Source organism: Corvus hawaiiensis, chromosome 26, assembly GCF_020740725.1.
Source record: "Corvus hawaiiensis isolate bCorHaw1 chromosome 26, bCorHaw1.pri.cur, whole genome shotgun sequence".
Classification (NCBI taxonomy): domain Eukaryota; kingdom Metazoa; phylum Chordata; class Aves; order Passeriformes; family Corvidae; genus Corvus; species Corvus hawaiiensis.
In genome coordinates, this window is record NC_063238.1 from 37,263,394 (window position 1) to 37,281,355 (window position 17,962).

Sequence of the window (17,962 nt, forward strand, 5' to 3'; positions counted from 1 at the left end):
AGACGGGTTTTTGTTTATTTTTGTTTGTGCTAATTTCACCTTACTTGTCCTTTAGACCAGATTTATCTGTTTTTGGTAAGTTTTTCTTGGCCTTTTCCACAACCGAACAGAGCATGCATGTTGACTATAGGTAAACTAAAATTTTGCTCTAAAAGGATGCCAAGGAATTACAGTTTAGTATAGTTCCAGAGATGAGCACTATGGGCTTTTTCTTCTTATTTTTTGACTTAAGGTTGATAACAGATTTTTTTCATAGGGAAAGAAATCGGAATAAAAGTACATGTGAATGTTTCTTGATCCCTGTTTTGGGCCTCAACTGTATTTCTGTAAACTAAGCAGTTAATACAAAGTCAGGATCAAAATTTTGCATCTTTTCACTCTCTGGAATATATTTGCTGTCACATTTTAAACAACATAATGTGTTTTAATGCAACTTTTTTCCTTCCTTCAAAGGTCGTGAAAAAGACAATATCAAGATGAGTAAAAAGCCTCCAAATCGTCCTGGAATCACATTTGAAATTGGTGCTCGTTTGGAGGCACTGGACTATTTACAAAAATGGTACGGAAGACATTATGTAGTATTTGCTGAGAGCATAATCATTTTGTGTAGTTTGTGTGCTTTGATAACGTACTATAAAAATCAGTGCACTTATTAATTGACAATTTCCACATGTGAACTTTATGAATTTCCAGCTAAGTCTGTTAAAACCGTTAGGTTTTAGGAAAATATTCCCTCTTCAGAAATGGAGCTAAACTTTTCTATGGGTTTTTGTGTATTTGCTCTTAGTGACTTGTGTGGCTGTAATAAGCAAAGAGCCTTTCTGGAGTAGTGTGTAATTCAGTGTCATGGCCGAGGTGATCGGGGTGTCAATATGCAAACTTCATGATCAAAGACTTCTTTTGTTTTCATTTGAAGGCATGCAAGGGGAGTTGTTTCGTATTCAGTTGTCATACTTGACAGGTTCACAAAACTGATTCTAGAAAAAAACCCATATCCTGAATTGGAGTTCATGGGATAGGCAGGTACAGTTGTGTTTGTATCAAACAGCTGGAGGAACGAAGTGCTTAGAACTGTGACTCTGCAACCACCCAGGTGTATTGTGAGCTCAAAGACTATAAAATTGAAATTGTGGGCACAAGGATCATGCTGCCCAGCCTGTGTGTTGTGAAAGGAGCTGTTCTGATGAAATAAATTGTTAGTAAAAATTTTATTAAAGCTAGTAGGCTAATTTGATTGTGTGTCCTGGCCGTGCTAGTTTGAAAAATCCCTGGTTTTGTTAAAGTAGGTGACAGAAGTAGTTGATGCTTCTACTCAGAAGTTTTTTCTTAGCTGCTCTCTGATTTATAAGGGCTTGGAAATGCTTTTCTGTTGCATTCCTGGAGAGCTCAGCATGTTCCTGTAAATATCTGATCCTGTTAACTCCAAGTGATGTGAGAGGGAAGTCTGTGTATTACTGACATATTGATATGTCTGCTTCAGTAGTTATATGCTCTGTATAAAATGTTGGGTCAAACTTCTTATTTGCAGAGCTTTGATTTTAATTATAGGAAAAGTGCTTGTTTTAATAAATGTACTCTAAAGGACTTGGTTTACAGAACCATTCTTGTTCTTACCTGTTGCTGTAGAGTGGGTTTTCAGCATGCTGATTCTGTAACTGAATGGCAGGATAAGGAAAACATCCAAATAATGCAGTAAAACTTTTTGTAGCATCTTCTGTGACTAAAAATAGTTGGTTAAAGTAATCAGGTAACAAAAATAAATATGTAAAAATAGCTTCAGCTGAATTGAATCAAAAAATGTCACTGAATTTCCAGTGTATAGTTTGTGTCAGACCTGCCCAGCCTTTTCACAGGGAAGCGTTGCATGTCAGTGCTGGAATTCTTGTCTAGGTTTGGGTTGTCAGGCATGAGCCATGTCGCAAGCTCTGCAGCTGAGTTGCTGGGTGTTTTCAGGAAGAACAGAATTTATCCTGAACTTTCCAGGAATTGATTTATCATCTGTACCACCAGGTAGATCCAGGTCAAGTTTAAATGCATGTAAACTTTTGTGGTGCCATATACAGAAGAAAGTTAATACGAAAATTTAGCAGTTGCAGCAACAATGGCAACAGGACTCTAGTTCAAATGAACTAGTAATACAAAATGAACTAATAATACAAAACCAAATTCCTTGTGACAGAAATTCTACTGTTGAGCTATTATTAGGGTGTCAAGGGTTGCAATGATAGTTTATGGGATTTTTCTTAGTTGGCTTTCTGTTGCATAAGGGGTTGGTGGATGTTTTTTAAATTTTTTCTATATATAATCTGTATGCATTCCCCTCATTTGCATGCAGAAATACATACTTCAAAGAAAATAAACTTGCTGAACTTACATGAAATCTCTTTATTATTTTTTTAACAAAAGCCAAATTGAAGAGCATTGGTATTGCTTAGCTCAGTCTTTCTACAAGTGACTAATTGAGAACACTTGCTGACAAATAGCCTTTGAAAGGGTTTTAATATTTTCTCTCCATTTTTCTGAAAGCTTGCTGTCATCTTATGATCATGACTAGTTAAAATGTTAATGAGGAAAGGCTTCTAGAGGATGTAAGAAAAAATACAAGTAAAGTATGGTTTTGTTTGCTGAGGTACTTCTGCAGGTCTTAAATTTTCAACTGTGTATTAGTTGCTGAAATTCAACTGATGGCATCTGGTGTTTTATTTATGTTCTGTAAACTTTTAAGATGTCATTGGTGTACCTTGACTATTTATTGCTTAAAAGTCCTGTAGTTTTAAATGAAGTTTTTGCAGACAGTGTTTGGATCACTGGTATCATTTGTCATGTACCATGACAGAGTAGAAGAAAGCCTGGTCAAACTGGTCAGCAAGGACAGGCTGTCAATGACTGTGTTTATTTTTGCTGTATTGTGGGGGTAACTGCAATTGCTGCTTTATCAGTTATGCTGTTGCAGGGGATCATCTTGAATAAAGAATTTGTACCACTTGTTCCATATAAATTCACTAAAGGAAACTATGAACTGCAGCTCTAATCGAAACTGATATGATCATCTGTCAGCAGATAATAAATGAGATGGGATTGAAAATTATAAAATAGAAAATTATTCAGTATATGAGATGATCGGGCTGGAGTGTATGATCTACAAAGAAAGAGTGAGGAAATGACTTGTTTAGCTTGGAGAAGGCTTCAGAAATCCCACTATCAGCCTTCCAATACCTACAAGGCTGTCATCAGCAAGACTTAGCCAAAACCTACAGGTAGTTACAGGACAAGACAACAGGCACAAACTGAAATGAGAGATTCAGACTATATTTGAGGAGAATCTTTTTCCCTGTGGGACAGTCAAGCAGTGGATCAGGTTGGCTGAAGAGTTTGTGGAGTCTCCAGCATAGAAGGTTTTCAAGACTGGGATGGATAAACACTGGAAAACCTGGCCTGTTGCCATGGCTGACCCTGCTTTGAGTGGGAGGTTGGACTAGAGGCTTTCTGAGGTTGCTTTCAGTTTGAATTCCCCTGGGATCTCATACAAAAACTGATACATATGCATACACCCCCTTCTGCTTCTCACTGACACAGCAAATGAAGAAGCGGTAAAGCTGCACATACCTGCAAGTGCATGTCTGGGTGTAAGACATTTCTTAAGCTGTCAGCTCCCACAAGTAGGACACTGTCCTTGCAAAGCTGATGTATTTAAAGATGCATCTCTTCCTTTTTTAATGCTTTCTTGTGGTTTTTTTGGCTCTAGCTCTCTACTGGTTGTCCTGTAAGCAGCAGATACTGATTTGAAAAAAACCCGGTTGTTTTCCTGAGACCACAGTCTTTACTAATTTGCTCGATCTAAACTCTTAAGTTAGGTAATGAAGTACAGACACATGGCCCTTGTTTCTGGAATGGAAACAGCTCTCTAAAACAGGTTAGTTGTCAGAACAACAGTACTTGCTCTTGGTATATTTGATTATCTGTATGGATTTTTTTTCCCCCCCAGTATGGAGGAAGCCTTTTCCCTGTAAGACTTTGAGAAATCTTACTTGGTACAGTCCTTGCTTTGAATTTCAGTTGACTGTGTTGCCTGACAGGTGTTTATAAGGGGGGAGTGAAGACTCTGCTTTATATTTAATATACAGTACATGTATAATAGATGTGGGGACCTAGAAATAGGTGCAGATTTTGCAGACACCAGAACACTACTTGTGAGAAGTCAGAACGGAGGGTGTTCGGTTTTATTTCCTCTATGAGGTAGAAGGAAACACTTTTTATACTAGTGTTGCAAAGGCAAGAAGTATGTGTGTGTTTGTAGACTTTGTAGGTGCAAACTTGGGCAAATTTACTAATGTTTTTGCATTCTTTTTTACCGTCTGAAATGTCTATTGTCCCATTTCACAGGACAATTCACAACTTTTTGTCACTTTTGAAGGGTTAAAAGGATGATGTAAAATGAAAAGTGCTGTCTCTGTGGCTATTAATGTGTGTTGAGTGCATTGGAAAAAAATACTTGGTTTGTTGTTTTGGTTTTTTTTTTACACTGTCAAGAAGTGAAGTGGGATGTTTCCAATTATTTTTTATTGTATAAATGTTAGAACACTATTGTTGCCTGATCAGGGCTTCATAGTATAAGTTTCTAAAGCCATATCAAATTCTGAGGCTTTCCAAAAATACTGCATAATACTAATGGGTTGGAATCACCAAGATTGGAACCTGAGAATGGAGGGCATGCAATTTGTAAACTGGGCAGATAACATTGGCTAACAACGGTTCTCTTGTACTTTCTTTAAAAAAAAAGAACAACCCCCCCTGAATTTTGGATGTAACTTCATTTGTGATTATTATATACTCTTTTCAGCACCCTATTGCAAAAGCACACCCAAAATTAGCAGGATATTGTTTCTTCCCATAAAAGGAACACCTTGACTATTGAATGTCAATGTGTTGGTCTGTTTGAGTCTTGTTTGTTTGTTTGTTTGTTTTATTTATTTTGTGAAAAGTAAAGCCTTTCCCCTAAAATTTTTAGAGTGTGTTTTTCTGGTTTGTGCTGATGAAATGTTGGCAAATCTGTTTGTGCATCAGTTTCATTGTGATGACTTAGTGTGGCGTACTTGCTGGGTGAATTAACCTGACCGGAAAGTTGGTTTGGCCTTAGATATTATTATGCTTTGATACTGTAAAGAATGATATTTATATCCCCTTTGTGGTATTTCTTCAAATGCCTACTTGTAACTTTGCGATGGAAGGAACTTCTTCATAAAATATCTGATGTGTATGAGATGTAATTGTCTTCATATTAAGCTTTTTAATTTTTTAATTTATGAAATTGATTCTTTTCAGTAGAAGTACAAAAAACACCAGAAAGATCTTTCTGTGTAGGGGATAATTTGCAAGAGTAAATTCTGCAATACCTATGTTCTGCTCTTTTCCGCTGTGGGATCAGTGTTGTGAAATATTACAGTTTGTACATATTTGTGGCACATTGTGTGGCTAAATTTAGTGGGTGTTGAGGGTAATAGCTTGTTGCTAAATACAAAGTTGTGTTTGGGTTGCCTAATAACCAATTGCATATGGCTTGGGTGGTTCCATCTCTAAGGATATATCATGGACTTCTAGAAAGACTTTGACAGTAGAAATTGTACTTAGCAGAGAGAAATTAACCTATAAATACCTTGAGCTTCATTTCTTATCTAAAGTGATCTCTAGTAAGAATTAATATTTTGTATATATTCTTTTATTAACTGATGCTAACTTTTTCTCTTTTGATTCTATCTGTAATAATGTCCTGATTCTTGGCTTGTGGAATCATCTTTATAATTAGCTTCATTTTAAAATATTTGTCTCTAAACTGTGGTCTGTATTTTACTTTCCCCTCTTACGTGGTTTTCTCTTTCCAGGACGGTGCTGTGTTTTCCCAGTTTATCCCTTCTGTTGTCTTCTCACACAGTGCTTGGAATGGTGACTTGGCTGCTGCTGACCAGAGAAAGCTCCTGGCCATAACAAGGGAACTGCTATAGGGACGTGCCATAATGGGAACAGTGTTTGCACTGGAGATGTGTAGGAAAAGGAGAATTCTCTTTTAGCTGGTTGGCCCTGAATTTTGTAAAACAACCATGATTTTGCATCACTGGCTGGCATGTGATAAACCTAAGATTTCTAACTCTACTGGGAAAGGGCACCACCGTTCTTGGCTTCCATTTCACTACTGAAGCACACTCTCATTTCTTATTGCTGCAAAATGAACTTTCTCTCCTGTTGCTTTTCTGGTGTTTTTCCTTCCTTCCCTCTGTTAAATACATTCTGTGTCATCCTTCTACTTTGAACTCCTTTAGGTAACACTTGCTGTAAGAGCAGTAGTAACCGTAACTTTACTTTCTCCTCTGCTTTGCTCCTCTTCCTGCTTATGTTGAGGATTAGTGTCAAGTTATAAGAAGTCTGAAATTGGAACACTCTGGAAGATGAAAAAAATTAGAAACTTTATAATACAATTTCTAAGTGTAGCAGCATATGGACTTAGAAAGTATAATCAGAGGCAGAGCTTAGGAAAACCATCTCATGGCTGACTTCTTTTCTTGAAGCCTTGTTCAAAGTTAAACCAGTATGCTGCTGCTGGGATACAGGTTTGACCCACGAGTTTTACATTCTGTTTTAATGCAGTAGATCATCAGCTTCACTATTCTTGTTAGATTGTTGTTGTCAGTCTGCTTTAGAGGGGGAAGAGACATTGATCTTGTTTCTTTGAAAAAAGACTTGGAAAACTGTCTTGAAAAAGATTTTGTTGTTAGTAGAGTGGCAAATGAGAATCTGCACTTTTAGACTAAGACTTTGTGGGGTTTTTTTGAAGTTCAGTGAGAAAAAGCTGGGGTCTTAAAAAATGGGTATAATATTATTTAGCATTTCTGAAATATATGGATGAGAGAAATGCAACAAGAGCTTGCACTGTCTCTGAATTCTGATGTGAGGGTGAAATGTGACTGCAGTAGTAACCTAGAAAATCAGAGAGATTTTATTAATCAGCAGCTCCTGAGATACTTAAATGTTAGGAAGCTGTATGCATCACTGCAGTTGAAGAAGTAGGACAGGAGAAAAGAAGAGACTGACACGTTTTGTTTTAAGGTGCAGGTCGAGTCACTAAGATAAGGAAAGCCTGTACTTCCTGAAAACTTACATTTTAGTCAGAACATAGTGTTAGAGACTCCTTTAACAGCACAATCAGTATTTTGGAGAGATTTCATTCAAAATTGATTATGTTGACAGGTTTCCTGTATATATGTCAGTTGCCTTTCTAGCTAAAGAATTTGCAGTAGGACTGGAAATTGGTCGCTCAAACTCTGCTCTTTTACTACTGCTCCACAGTAGCACTTGGTTAGAAAAACATGTTGTGAAAGTTAAAGGCAGCTGTCCTTTTTGTGTGGTCTTCTTTTCCATACACGTGTAATCATCTTTAGAGCAGCCCTAATATAAATGCTGGTAAAAAAATTAGTGATGCAATTAACTTTCTTTTTTTTTTTTAGGAGATTCTTTGCACTTTTGAATCTGTTTCAATACTTCTGTGAAGGGCAGAAGGAGCAGAATTCTGCCTGATTCCAGTTTTCGCTATTGTGTATAGATTCTTGATCCTATGTTATTCTATCAAATTAGCCTTTTTCAGACCTGGAGAGTTTTCAGTACAAAGCGTTAATACAACTTTCTGAATGTTCATGTAGCCACTGTTGTATCTAAACCAAGAAACAAACCCTTGACACTTACCAGTTTGTGTTTAACACTCCAGGTATCCATCTCGAATTGAGAAGATAGATTATGAAGAGGGGAAGATGTTGGTGCATTTTGAACGCTGGAGCCATCGCTACGATGAGTGGATTTACTGGGACAGCAATAGGTTGCGACCTTTGGAGCGACCAGCATTAAGGAAAGAGGGGCTGAAGGATGATGAAGAATTTGTTGTAAGTGGCACATTTATTTTGTCTTAGACTTTTGTAAACTGTTTACCTACATTAAATCTCTAGCACATAATGTTTAATTATTTTTAGGAAAAAAATCTAAATTATTTAAGTATTAATAACTAAATTTGTTTAAAATAGGATTTTAAACCTGGAGAAGAAGTCCTAGCTCGTTGGACAGACTGTCGATATTACCCTGCAAAGATTGAAGCAATTAATAAAGAGGGTATGTATGTGGTCCATTGGTAAGGTCTGCTTGCAAATGCTGTGCTGTAGATTTAGTCTGCTTAAAAAAGTGATATGTCTATAAAGTTTCCCTCACTGCCTCAGTATTAAGTGAAAATGTTTCTATTTATCAAATTTAGTAAAATGTTTATCTTTTATCTGTATGAAAGTTGAAAACTGGAATTTCTCCTAGAAGACAAAATGCTTTTTTTAGTGTCTCTTCAGTTATCAGAAGCTCCTGTGCACAGTCTTAGGACTATTTTGTACTATTGTTGATTTAATGTTATATTTAATTTTTCAGAATTGTTTTAGTTCTCTTTATTGAAGAAAAACAATGGAAATAGGAAAATAAAGGAACACATTAAATATTTCACAATGGTGATATTTCTAATGAACATAAAAAGTTGAAATTTTTACTATAGGTGAGAGCAAATGAGGATTTGGATGTAAATTGAGCTGTTTCCCTAGTTTTAAGGGGCACCTTAAATGTTACGTAATTATTTCAACAAATTATGAGCAAAAGTGCCTCAATAGCTTAAACATGCTTGAAATTGTCCATCTGGACAAAGAGTAACAATATTAAAGCTGGGTTTCATTGAGGCCAGCATTTACGTTTTTTGTTCCTTTCTTGATCTTGACTATTGGTAGCACCTGGTTACTCTTGTCATACAGAGCAACACGTAAAACATAAAGCCTTCACAGTAACAAGGTGTGTTTGTTTCTTAACTACTCATTTCTAGGAACATTCACAGTGCAATTCTATGATGGTGTCATTCGATGTCTTAAAAGGATGCATATCAAATCTATGCCAGAGGATGCAAAAGGGCAGGTAAGAATATTTAAAGTTATTGCTTTGTTAGGTTTTGTGTAGTTGTTAGGGTTTTTGTTGTTTTGTTTGGTTTTTTTGTTTTTTTAATATCTTGAGACAGTATAAGTGTCAGTAGCACAACTAGGTTTAGATTAGTCTTTATTCTAGGCCTGGCACTGCCTTGCTTCACCAGTTTATGGCTGATGCCTCAGAGTGTGCTGCTCAAGTGGCCTTGCCTCTCTGAAATGTCTGGCTGCTGGACACTCCATTGCTGACTAATCTGTTCACAAAGTCTTGTCTTACAGAGTTGACAAACCCAGGGGCATTCAATGACTTTTCCTTCTGGTGTCCTTTCAGGAAAAAGGCTTTAGCTTGTCAGCAGTCTGTGCTGCTGATTTTTCTTTTTAATTTAATTTATTCCCCACCCTCTGCCCATTGTCTCTTGTTTGCTACTATGAGAGCTTTTTGCCCACGTGTTCTTACTAAGGTGACTGTGAGGTTTTTTTCCCCCCATATCAGAACTTTTGGGCATTCAGGCAGATAAGTATTTCTTACCTCTTGTAACATCTAGTTGCTGTTCAGGAAGAGATGCTGAATAGAAGTTGAGGGAGACTGTGAAGTAGAGGACATGTTAGTAACTGGGCCTATCTTTACTTGTGAAAGGAAAACACTGAGAACTCTTACATGCTTTCAGTGGAAATGCCATTGCATTTATCTTGCATGGTAACTGTGTTTTTATAGTTAATGAGAAATTACTCCACTGAAACTATTTGAGACAAAACCCATGAAATTGCTCTTTATTTACTCTTACTTTTCTTCAGAATACTCCTAACTTTGCAAACTTCAAATATTTCATGATTACCATTGTAGCCATCCATATTGTGACCAGGGCAGATGGATAATTGAATTGGCTCGAGAGCATCTCCACATCCTGGCCTCCAGGGTAAAGGTAGCTGTATAGTAGGGTTGATCCTCTATGCAAGGGACACTGGAACTTAGTGGAGACACCACTGCATTATTTAAAAGATGTTTCCTGAAGGAGATTAAACTGAAATCTATAGTCACACAAGCCCTGGCTTCTTGCTGCAGTCTTTCAGTAACTGTGATGAACCATTGTGTAGTATTTCAAGGAATACTGTCAGTTTGACAGTAAGTTAGGAAGCTAGTGTTTCATTTTACTTCATAAAAAGCAAAACTTGGATAATGTGGTTGTGACTGAAAAGAAATAAGTCTTTTGTGACAGTGGAAAGAGCTCCCTGATTCTCTCCTGTGCTTTTTCTAGGGAGCAATGTTGTGTCTAATCTCGAGTTACTACTCTTAGGCCACAGGCAGTTTCAGCTTTAAAAAAAAAAAAGTAAATCCATTACTTCACAACCATTATGTTGTCCAGACTTGTTTGGTGGCAGTCCAGCTCATCTGTTATTTCTAATTTTTGTCAGTAGTTGAGAGTTATGGTTCCACTTACGCTTCTTGGGGGTTGAATGTAGGCTGTTTCAATGAAATCTTGAGAAGGAATAAGGGGGAAAAATTTACACTTCCTGAGATGGATTTAGAATTTTTAAGTTGTCTGGATGCAAGAACACCTCTAACTGTGCTTTCTGTAGTGCTACTTGATATTAGTTGTAGCATTTAATCCTGCAAAAGTAGAAGTAAGCGTAAAGGTCTGTAGCTTTCAAAGGCAAAGATATAATTTTTCTTGCAACTTTTTTTGCATATAATGCTATGGAAAAATGTTTGTTTTCCTAATTGTTTTGTGTTATTTCAGAATAAAAACATGAACTAAGATTTGGTTTGAAAATCAGTTATCTGAGACTGAGCTTTGTCTTCTAAGCCTCAAACTCCCACGGATGTTTTCGTTCTTTTGCATTATTTATTTTATAAGAAAATATTTACTATAATTTGTATAAAGCATACAAAAATGCCAAGACTGTAAACTGATTTCAAAAATGGTAGAATTGTCAGATGCAACACTTCATGCTTCATTTAAATCTATAACTTGTTTTTTGTCTGTTTCCAAATTAAAAACCACATTTCTGGAGATGAGTGTAAGCTTAAGATACTTCAAGTTCTTCCAGTACATCAACAGATTTAACAAATGTTAAGGTCTTTGTGGAAGGTGTGCACTAAGCATGCAGAATTTGAATTACTTGGAGAGTGCTAGAGATTAATTAATACTTTGATTTTAGCTTAGCGTGACTCGAAGGAAGAGACTGTCAATGCTATAACACAAACTATTTTTGAGTTGCAGCAGAAGTGTGTTTTAATAAGACCCAGCTGTGAGGGTGGAAAGGCAAAATTTTTAAAGAGTGGAAAATATTTGTGTGTCTCAGTGTAATGGGCCTTGAGGTTCAGTTGTGGTTCAGATAAGCACAAATTAATTGAAATCGCACAGATCTGTGACCAACGTAGTACAGAGAGGGGAAAAAGGAATATTGAGACTGCCCTTGTGAGAGCACATATGAAGTATTTGGATAACTTACTTTTTCTGTTTCATGTTTTTTGTTTTATCTTCGATGTAATCAGGCGCGCGAGAGGGAGCAGATAGCGCCGGAGCTGAGATTAGTGACGGAAATCGAACCAAAAGAAGTGAGTTTTGAGGAGGGATTTGAAGGAGAGGGAGGGGACTTGGCACACAGGAAGAGGAAGCTGAGGAAAAAGCATGGATTTGCGAATGGGCCAGAGGAAAAAAGAAGATGTGACAGGAGACAATGTGAGCCAAGATGTAGGTGGGGCAGACTGTGTAGAATTGAAAGGTGAGAGTAAGGAATCCAGGCTTGATGTGGAATCAGCCAGTCAATAGATTCATGTTTTATGTATGTGTATGTATGAATGTGTGGGAGTTGGAAGTTATGATGTGACAGAAGAGGAAAACCAGCTGAAGCTTTAGTACTGTGAAGAAGCAAAAAGGTGGTGGTTGTAGGCAGGTGAAGGGAGAGCGATGTATGTGTGAATTCTGCTATTGACGCAAGGGTTGGATTTTAGAAATTATTCTGGTTTTGCCTTCCCACTGTTGCAGGATTAAGGTTACACAAATGAAGATTTTAAAATACAAGTTTTTTAGCCAATTGATGTGTAAGGCTATTGGGTAATTTCTACTGATGTATTTCTCACTCGTGCAGTTTCCTGTGTTTTGATTTAGTGAATCTAATTAGCATAATGACAGTTTTCCTCAGTAGTCATAAAGTAATGTTTTGTTTTCTAACTGCTGTGGGCCATTACTATTCTCCTGTCAATTTTCTCAGCTTACTTGAAAGGTGAATTTTAGTAAGAACGAAAAAGAAGGAAATACACATTTTTGATTTATTTTATATTTCTTTAAAAGTTACATATGTAAATGAGAAACTCACTGAAGTGAGATACTGTGGGAAGTGGGAAATCAGGCTGGATGGTGCAGGGTAACTGGAGCAGAGTTACACAACGACTTCCAATAGAGAGACAATGTCAGGAAATGAAAGAAAAGTACAGAAAACTTCTCTTAGGAGGATTTTGCTTGTTCATATTTGGGTCCTTGGCTTTGTCTGATCTGGGAAAATGTCCTACTATTAAAATATGTAGCTAGTTTCTGTGGTATCTATGATATTTAGTATCCTGCTATTATGGTTGATAGAATAGATACCATGCTACTAGCCTAAGACAGATTTCAGAAGTTATTGTGCTTTGGGATCTCACTATCATTCTCCAGTTGTTTAGTTAATTTTTTTCTAAAAATTCTGGAAAAGTCACAAAGGTATCTTTTTGAAGGAGGAGTTCCTGTGCTTTTCAAAAGAAATATAGTCACCTTAGCATCTTAGAAGCTGAATAATTCTCACATGTCAGGAGCTGTGCTGCTGAGCAGTCACTCAGCAGGAATTCAAGTTTAAAAAGCAGGAATTAACTGTGTCACTTTAGTGCCTGTATATTTACTCCAGAGCCAGAATAAAAATGGACCCACAGAGTTTCTTAACAATTCAGAGTCATGAAATTGTTTAGGTTGGAAGGAATCTCTCTATACAATCTTGTCCACCCCAGCTGCTCAAGGTTCTCTTCACTGAGTTTAAATTTACATGTTAATCTAGAAAAAAAGTATAACTGTCACCATAATGAATGTGTCTCTGGCTTCTGAATGTTTAACCTTTGTTTGTTTCATTTTTATGTGTCCTGCTACTGTAAGATGCATGTTGTATGAACCGTATCCCAACAGTGAAATAAAATACAAAGAAAACCACAAAACCCCCTTCCATGTTGCCCTAGCTGCCCTTAGACCAGGAGACTTGGTCAGCATGGTCCTTTGAAGCTTGGTATCTTCTGAAAGCTTCTGATTCCAGGGTGCTTAGCTTGACTGAAAATTAGAATGCTCTTTAGAAGCTATTTTGATGCAGGCTGCACTACTTCCCCTTCCCGCTTTTATCATAAGATCCAATCTCCAGCCGTGTTACTGATCCTCTTCATCCTTTGGCCAGGGTACAGTGTAAGACTTCTACTCGCAGGTGTCCTAATTCCTCACCACCACGAATAGCTCAATCTTTTTTTTGTCCTGCTGCATGGGCAAGGCTCTGGATGGACTGGAGCTAATAGGTGTGCTTGTTTTGGCAGGTATGTGTGCTTTTGATTGACTATGCAGCTGGCAATTAGACACACTCGGTTGTGCTGCCATGTCACCTGCCACATCACCAAGTGGCCTCAGTAGTTGCCTGTTGTGTGAGCATTGCCAAAGTGCTTCCAAACTTTGCTGCTGGCTAGTGTGAGTGTCTGCATCTTTGCACTGACAGTGTGGACATGGAACACTTTATCTTCGAAGAATCAAAGCTGTTGTTGTTTCTAAGTACAGAGGTTGGTGCAAAGAAGAAGCGTAACTTAGGTAAAGCAGTGATTTAAAAGTATTGAACTATGGAAAAGGAAAAGCATCATACAAGGAGAATTAACACTGTATTTGTGTTACGATTTCCTCGTACATCAAAGAAGGCAAAGAAACCCTCAGCAGAACAGATACTTGAAAGACTTGTAATACGTAATGAGCGGGGAAAAAGTTGCATTGGAACAAGATTCATAAAAACAAGCTACTTTAGGTATCTCGTGTGATGACATAACAAGGAAGTATTCCAGAATAAAATAGTCTGTATGCCATTGGGGGAAAAATAAAAAGTTCTATTTGTAAAGCACTCATGAGTAACTAGACAAAAATAGTCTTTTTCATATTTTGTGTGTGATAGTGCTTGTAATTCAGAGCACTCAGATGCTTAATTCTGACTGGTTGATCATTTCTACTGCCTTGTGTACTGCACATAACTTCTCCGTGGAAGAATTCTGTACCTCGATGTTACAGAAAATTAGAAAAAATACTTTAGCCAAAAGGATCAAGTTACAATTTTTGCAGTCAGATTGATCCCTGACATTCAGGAGACATAAGGCCGGAGTCTCATCACTCTAGTGAAAAGAGCTTGGCTCTGCTTTGAAAGTTCTCTCTGTTGGCTTGTAGGGGAGCTTGACTTGGTCTAAATGCCAAAAAGTAGATAAGATTGGGATGTATTGTTCACCCCTTGAATGTTTCCGTATGGTCAAAATAAGCAATTACACAAAATTACATTTAATTACCTTAAATACAGACTGTGAAATTCAGTCATGTTATAGAGTACTTCATTGAAGATAGTGATTGAAACCTGTAATACGTAATACAAAAAGAGTAAAAGAGTCTATAGTTACTCTGGAAACAAAGGTGTAATGAGATAGGAGTTATCCATGGTTTAAAAATTTAGTTCAGAAGGAATTCTATGCAGTTGGACAATGCTTTGAGGTGATTGTAGCTTTGCATAATAGGTCAACAACTATGGAATTGTGTGTTTCAAAGCCAGAAGGGTAAGAAAAAAAGTCAGTCTTCTAGAATTGGGAGCTCCTGGGTTTCTAAAGCAATGACACAGAAGTAATTTAACAGGGAATGTGTACAGCCAGAATTCTATATACAGTGGTTTTTTTGAAAGATTTTTTTTTCTTTTTATCCACATGACATACTGATAATACTTCAAGATTATCTGGGCAATTTGGGAAACTCAATTTTACCACTCTTTGAGTAGTAACCATAAAAACAAATTAAATTTCGTTTGAACATTTCTAGATAATATTCACTGGGTTTATGAGTATTTTCTGTTTGAGTCTTAGGAACTTTATAATACTTACTTACCATTTTTTCCTTTTTGGAGGATTGGATAGCTTTGGTCAAAGCTGCTGCTGCAGCAGCAGCCAAGAACAAAGCAGGAAGTAAACCTAGAACCAGTGCAAACAGCAATAAAGATAAAGAGGACAGAAAATGGCTAAAAGTCCCTTCAAAAAAGGAAGAAACCTCAACTTCTACAATCATGCAGGAAGTCCAAAAAAAGGAAGAGGAGCCTACATCTAGTGACACATTTGGTAAAAGCACATTCTGTAAATACAAAATTGGTTTTTCTGTAATGTTGAACTCCTGTTGTTAATTTTGCAATTAAGTAATAACCAATATTTCTAGAAGAAAATGTCTCATTTGCTAGTATGATAACTTTGTGATACATAATGATAATCAGTTCAGAAACTATTTTTATCAGATAAATTTAATTCAGTCAGTATTTTCTCCTTGTGCTAAACTTCTGACTAGCTTAATCAAGAACAGAACATAATTTTTTAATTACTTCATTGTACAGTTTGGTTCATATTACTGCATCTTCATTCTCACCTATGAGATAATCCCTGATTCTTGTTCTAAGGAAAAAAATAATTCCAGTATGCATGATATATCAATACTCAGGAGTGCTTGAAACTATATCTGAGTTGATAAGATCTGTTCATTTTAAGTCTTTAATGCTTATTTCTCATAATATCGAGTAAAAATTACAAATTTTGAGGTAATCGGCATTTTTGTTTCAGTATGTAATTCTAGATCTTCAGAATGTGTCATTTTCCTTTTTTACAGACATTTAAAGTTTCTTTACTGCATTATTCCACTAGCAGTTCTGAAATATTTAAGTATTTTGGGTGTTATGCATTTATAAAATGTGAGTTAATGAGGTTTTTCTTGTGTTTAGAAGTAGGATTTCCTGTAGTGGATGTTCCAAAGATGGCCTTTGTGCAGGCAGAGAGCACGTTATCACACAAGAGGAAAAGTAATCTAGGCAACTCATTTCAGGCAAAGAGAGCTCGTCTAAACAAGATCACTGGTAAAAGACTTTATTTGTCATTGACTTTGTTCGTTTTTCATGTTGTGAAATACACATGCTTGTAAAGAAGGTGCTGAAGTAGATTGCATAGAAGCACATTCATGAGGCAGATGGTCACTGCAGTCTGTACTTGTTTGGAATTTTAAAGGAATCCATAAATGGTAAAATCTACCTGGTTCATAAATTGGTTGCAGACTATACTTGGTCTTTTTAGTTTTTTAGGACGGTAGCCATCCTGAATGGATGAATTTCTTGAGTATGTTTTTCCTCCAGCTGTAAAGTTTTCTCCATTATTGGATGAATTTGGGGTCTATACAACTTCTTAAGAATGTCATGAATTGCATACTACCACTGTAAATTAAAGCTGTGTTTAGCTGTAGAGAAACAGAAAATATTTTGCCATAAAGTGAAATTGTTGCTAAAAAGAGTTTGTCATTTAGAAATATACAACACTACAAATTGAAGCTATAAAGATCTGAATTTTTTTTTAGTGTCTAGGCATTCACTCCCTACCTTTATTGCTCAAAGGTATTAATGGAAAACAGGGATATTACTAAAGAATGCATTCTATACAACAGGAAATGGAATAATTGGTCTTGTCTTTAAAAGCTGAAAAATGCATTTATTCCAAAATTTAATAGAAATTTACTTACCTGTGAAAAAATTGCTTCAATTTATATTTCTCCTAATAAGAAAATTGTGTTGCTAGCATTGATCCTGTCAATATTTTGGATGAAGTCGTATGTTTATAACTGTGCTGGGAAAGTATCAGATACATTTCAAAAGCTGGGTTGAAGAACGTTCTGAAGTCCCTCCCTTAACAGAGGAGCCCTTGGACACACCGTAAGATAGAAATTCATCTCACTCATTATTCTAGTAAATAATATTTAGTGTGAGGGCTGGTAGACTTCTCTGTCCTACAAATGAGAGGGGTTTTTTTTTGAAGTATATAAAAAGTCTTACTTGTTTCTATTAAACAAAAGCAACCTAATTTGCTAAAATGCATAGTGAGGGTTTTTTTCATACTTCTGGCTTATCCAGCCTTTCATTGGTCTGCAGTGGAGGATGTTTAGTTAGTTTTCTTATGAGAGTGGTTCTGTTTCAGTCTCTCAGTCAGTAGAAAATAAAATTATATGAACCATGGAATGGTTTGGGTTGAAAGGGACCTTAAAGTTCACCTAATTTCCAATCTCTCTGCCATGGGCAGGTACACCTTCCACTGGATCTTGTTGCTCAAAGCCCCATCCAGCCTGGCCTTGAATACTTCCAGGGGTGGGGCATCCACAGCATCTCTGGGCAACCTGTGCCCTCACAGTAAAGAATTCCTTCCTCATATCTAAACTAAACCTACTGTCTTCAAGTTTGTCCTATCACGACATGCCCCTGTAAAACATTCTTTTGCAGCTCTCTTGTAGACCCCTTTTAGGCATTTGACTATAAGGTCTCCCTGGAGCCTTCTCTTCTCCAGGCTGAACAATCCCAATTCTCTCAGTCTTTGCTCACAGGAGAGGTGCTCCAGCCCTCTGATCATCTCTCATCCCTCCTCTGAACTCATTCCAGCAGGTCCATGCCCTTCCTGTGGTGGGACTCCAGAGCTGGACACAGCACTGCAGGTGGGGTCTGAGCAGAATAGCGGGGCAGAATCACCTCCCTCATCCTACTGCCCACAGTGCTTTTGATGCAGCCCAGGAAAGTGTTGGCAGCTCATGTCTGGCTTTTCATCTACTGTCCAGCTTTTCATCCAAGAAAGGATGAAAAGAATCTGTTCTTTTTGTACAAAGGAAGCAGTCTTTAGAAAAATCCATCTTCCGCCTCCAGGATTGTCTCTCCTGGAAGGCTCCTTCTTC

The 17,962-nt window shown here is 37.0% G+C and overlaps 1 protein-coding gene across 5 annotated transcripts in view; it reads left to right on the top strand.

Moving 5' to 3' along the window:
• PHF20L1 (PHD finger protein 20 like 1) overlaps nucleotides 1-17,962 on the top strand; it is a 56,681-nt gene that overhangs the window by 651 nt on the left and 38,068 nt on the right. For 3 of the 5 annotated variants that reach the window (XM_048329104.1, XM_048329101.1, XM_048329103.1), the window contains exons 2-8: nucleotides 454-559; nucleotides 7,754-7,925; nucleotides 8,064-8,148; nucleotides 8,888-8,976; nucleotides 11,479-11,541; nucleotides 15,129-15,336; nucleotides 15,984-16,115. In XM_048329104.1, the coding sequence (XP_048185061.1) occupies nucleotides 477-559; nucleotides 7,754-7,925; nucleotides 8,064-8,148; nucleotides 8,888-8,976; nucleotides 11,479-11,541; nucleotides 15,129-15,336; nucleotides 15,984-16,115 (832 nt within the window). In that variant the 5' untranslated portion in view covers nucleotides 454-476. The remainder of the gene's footprint in view (nucleotides 1-453; nucleotides 560-7,753; nucleotides 7,926-8,063; nucleotides 8,149-8,887; nucleotides 8,977-11,478; nucleotides 11,542-15,128; nucleotides 15,337-15,983; nucleotides 16,116-17,962) is intronic. The other 2 variants (XM_048329102.1, XM_048329105.1) reach the window with 1 other exon arrangement.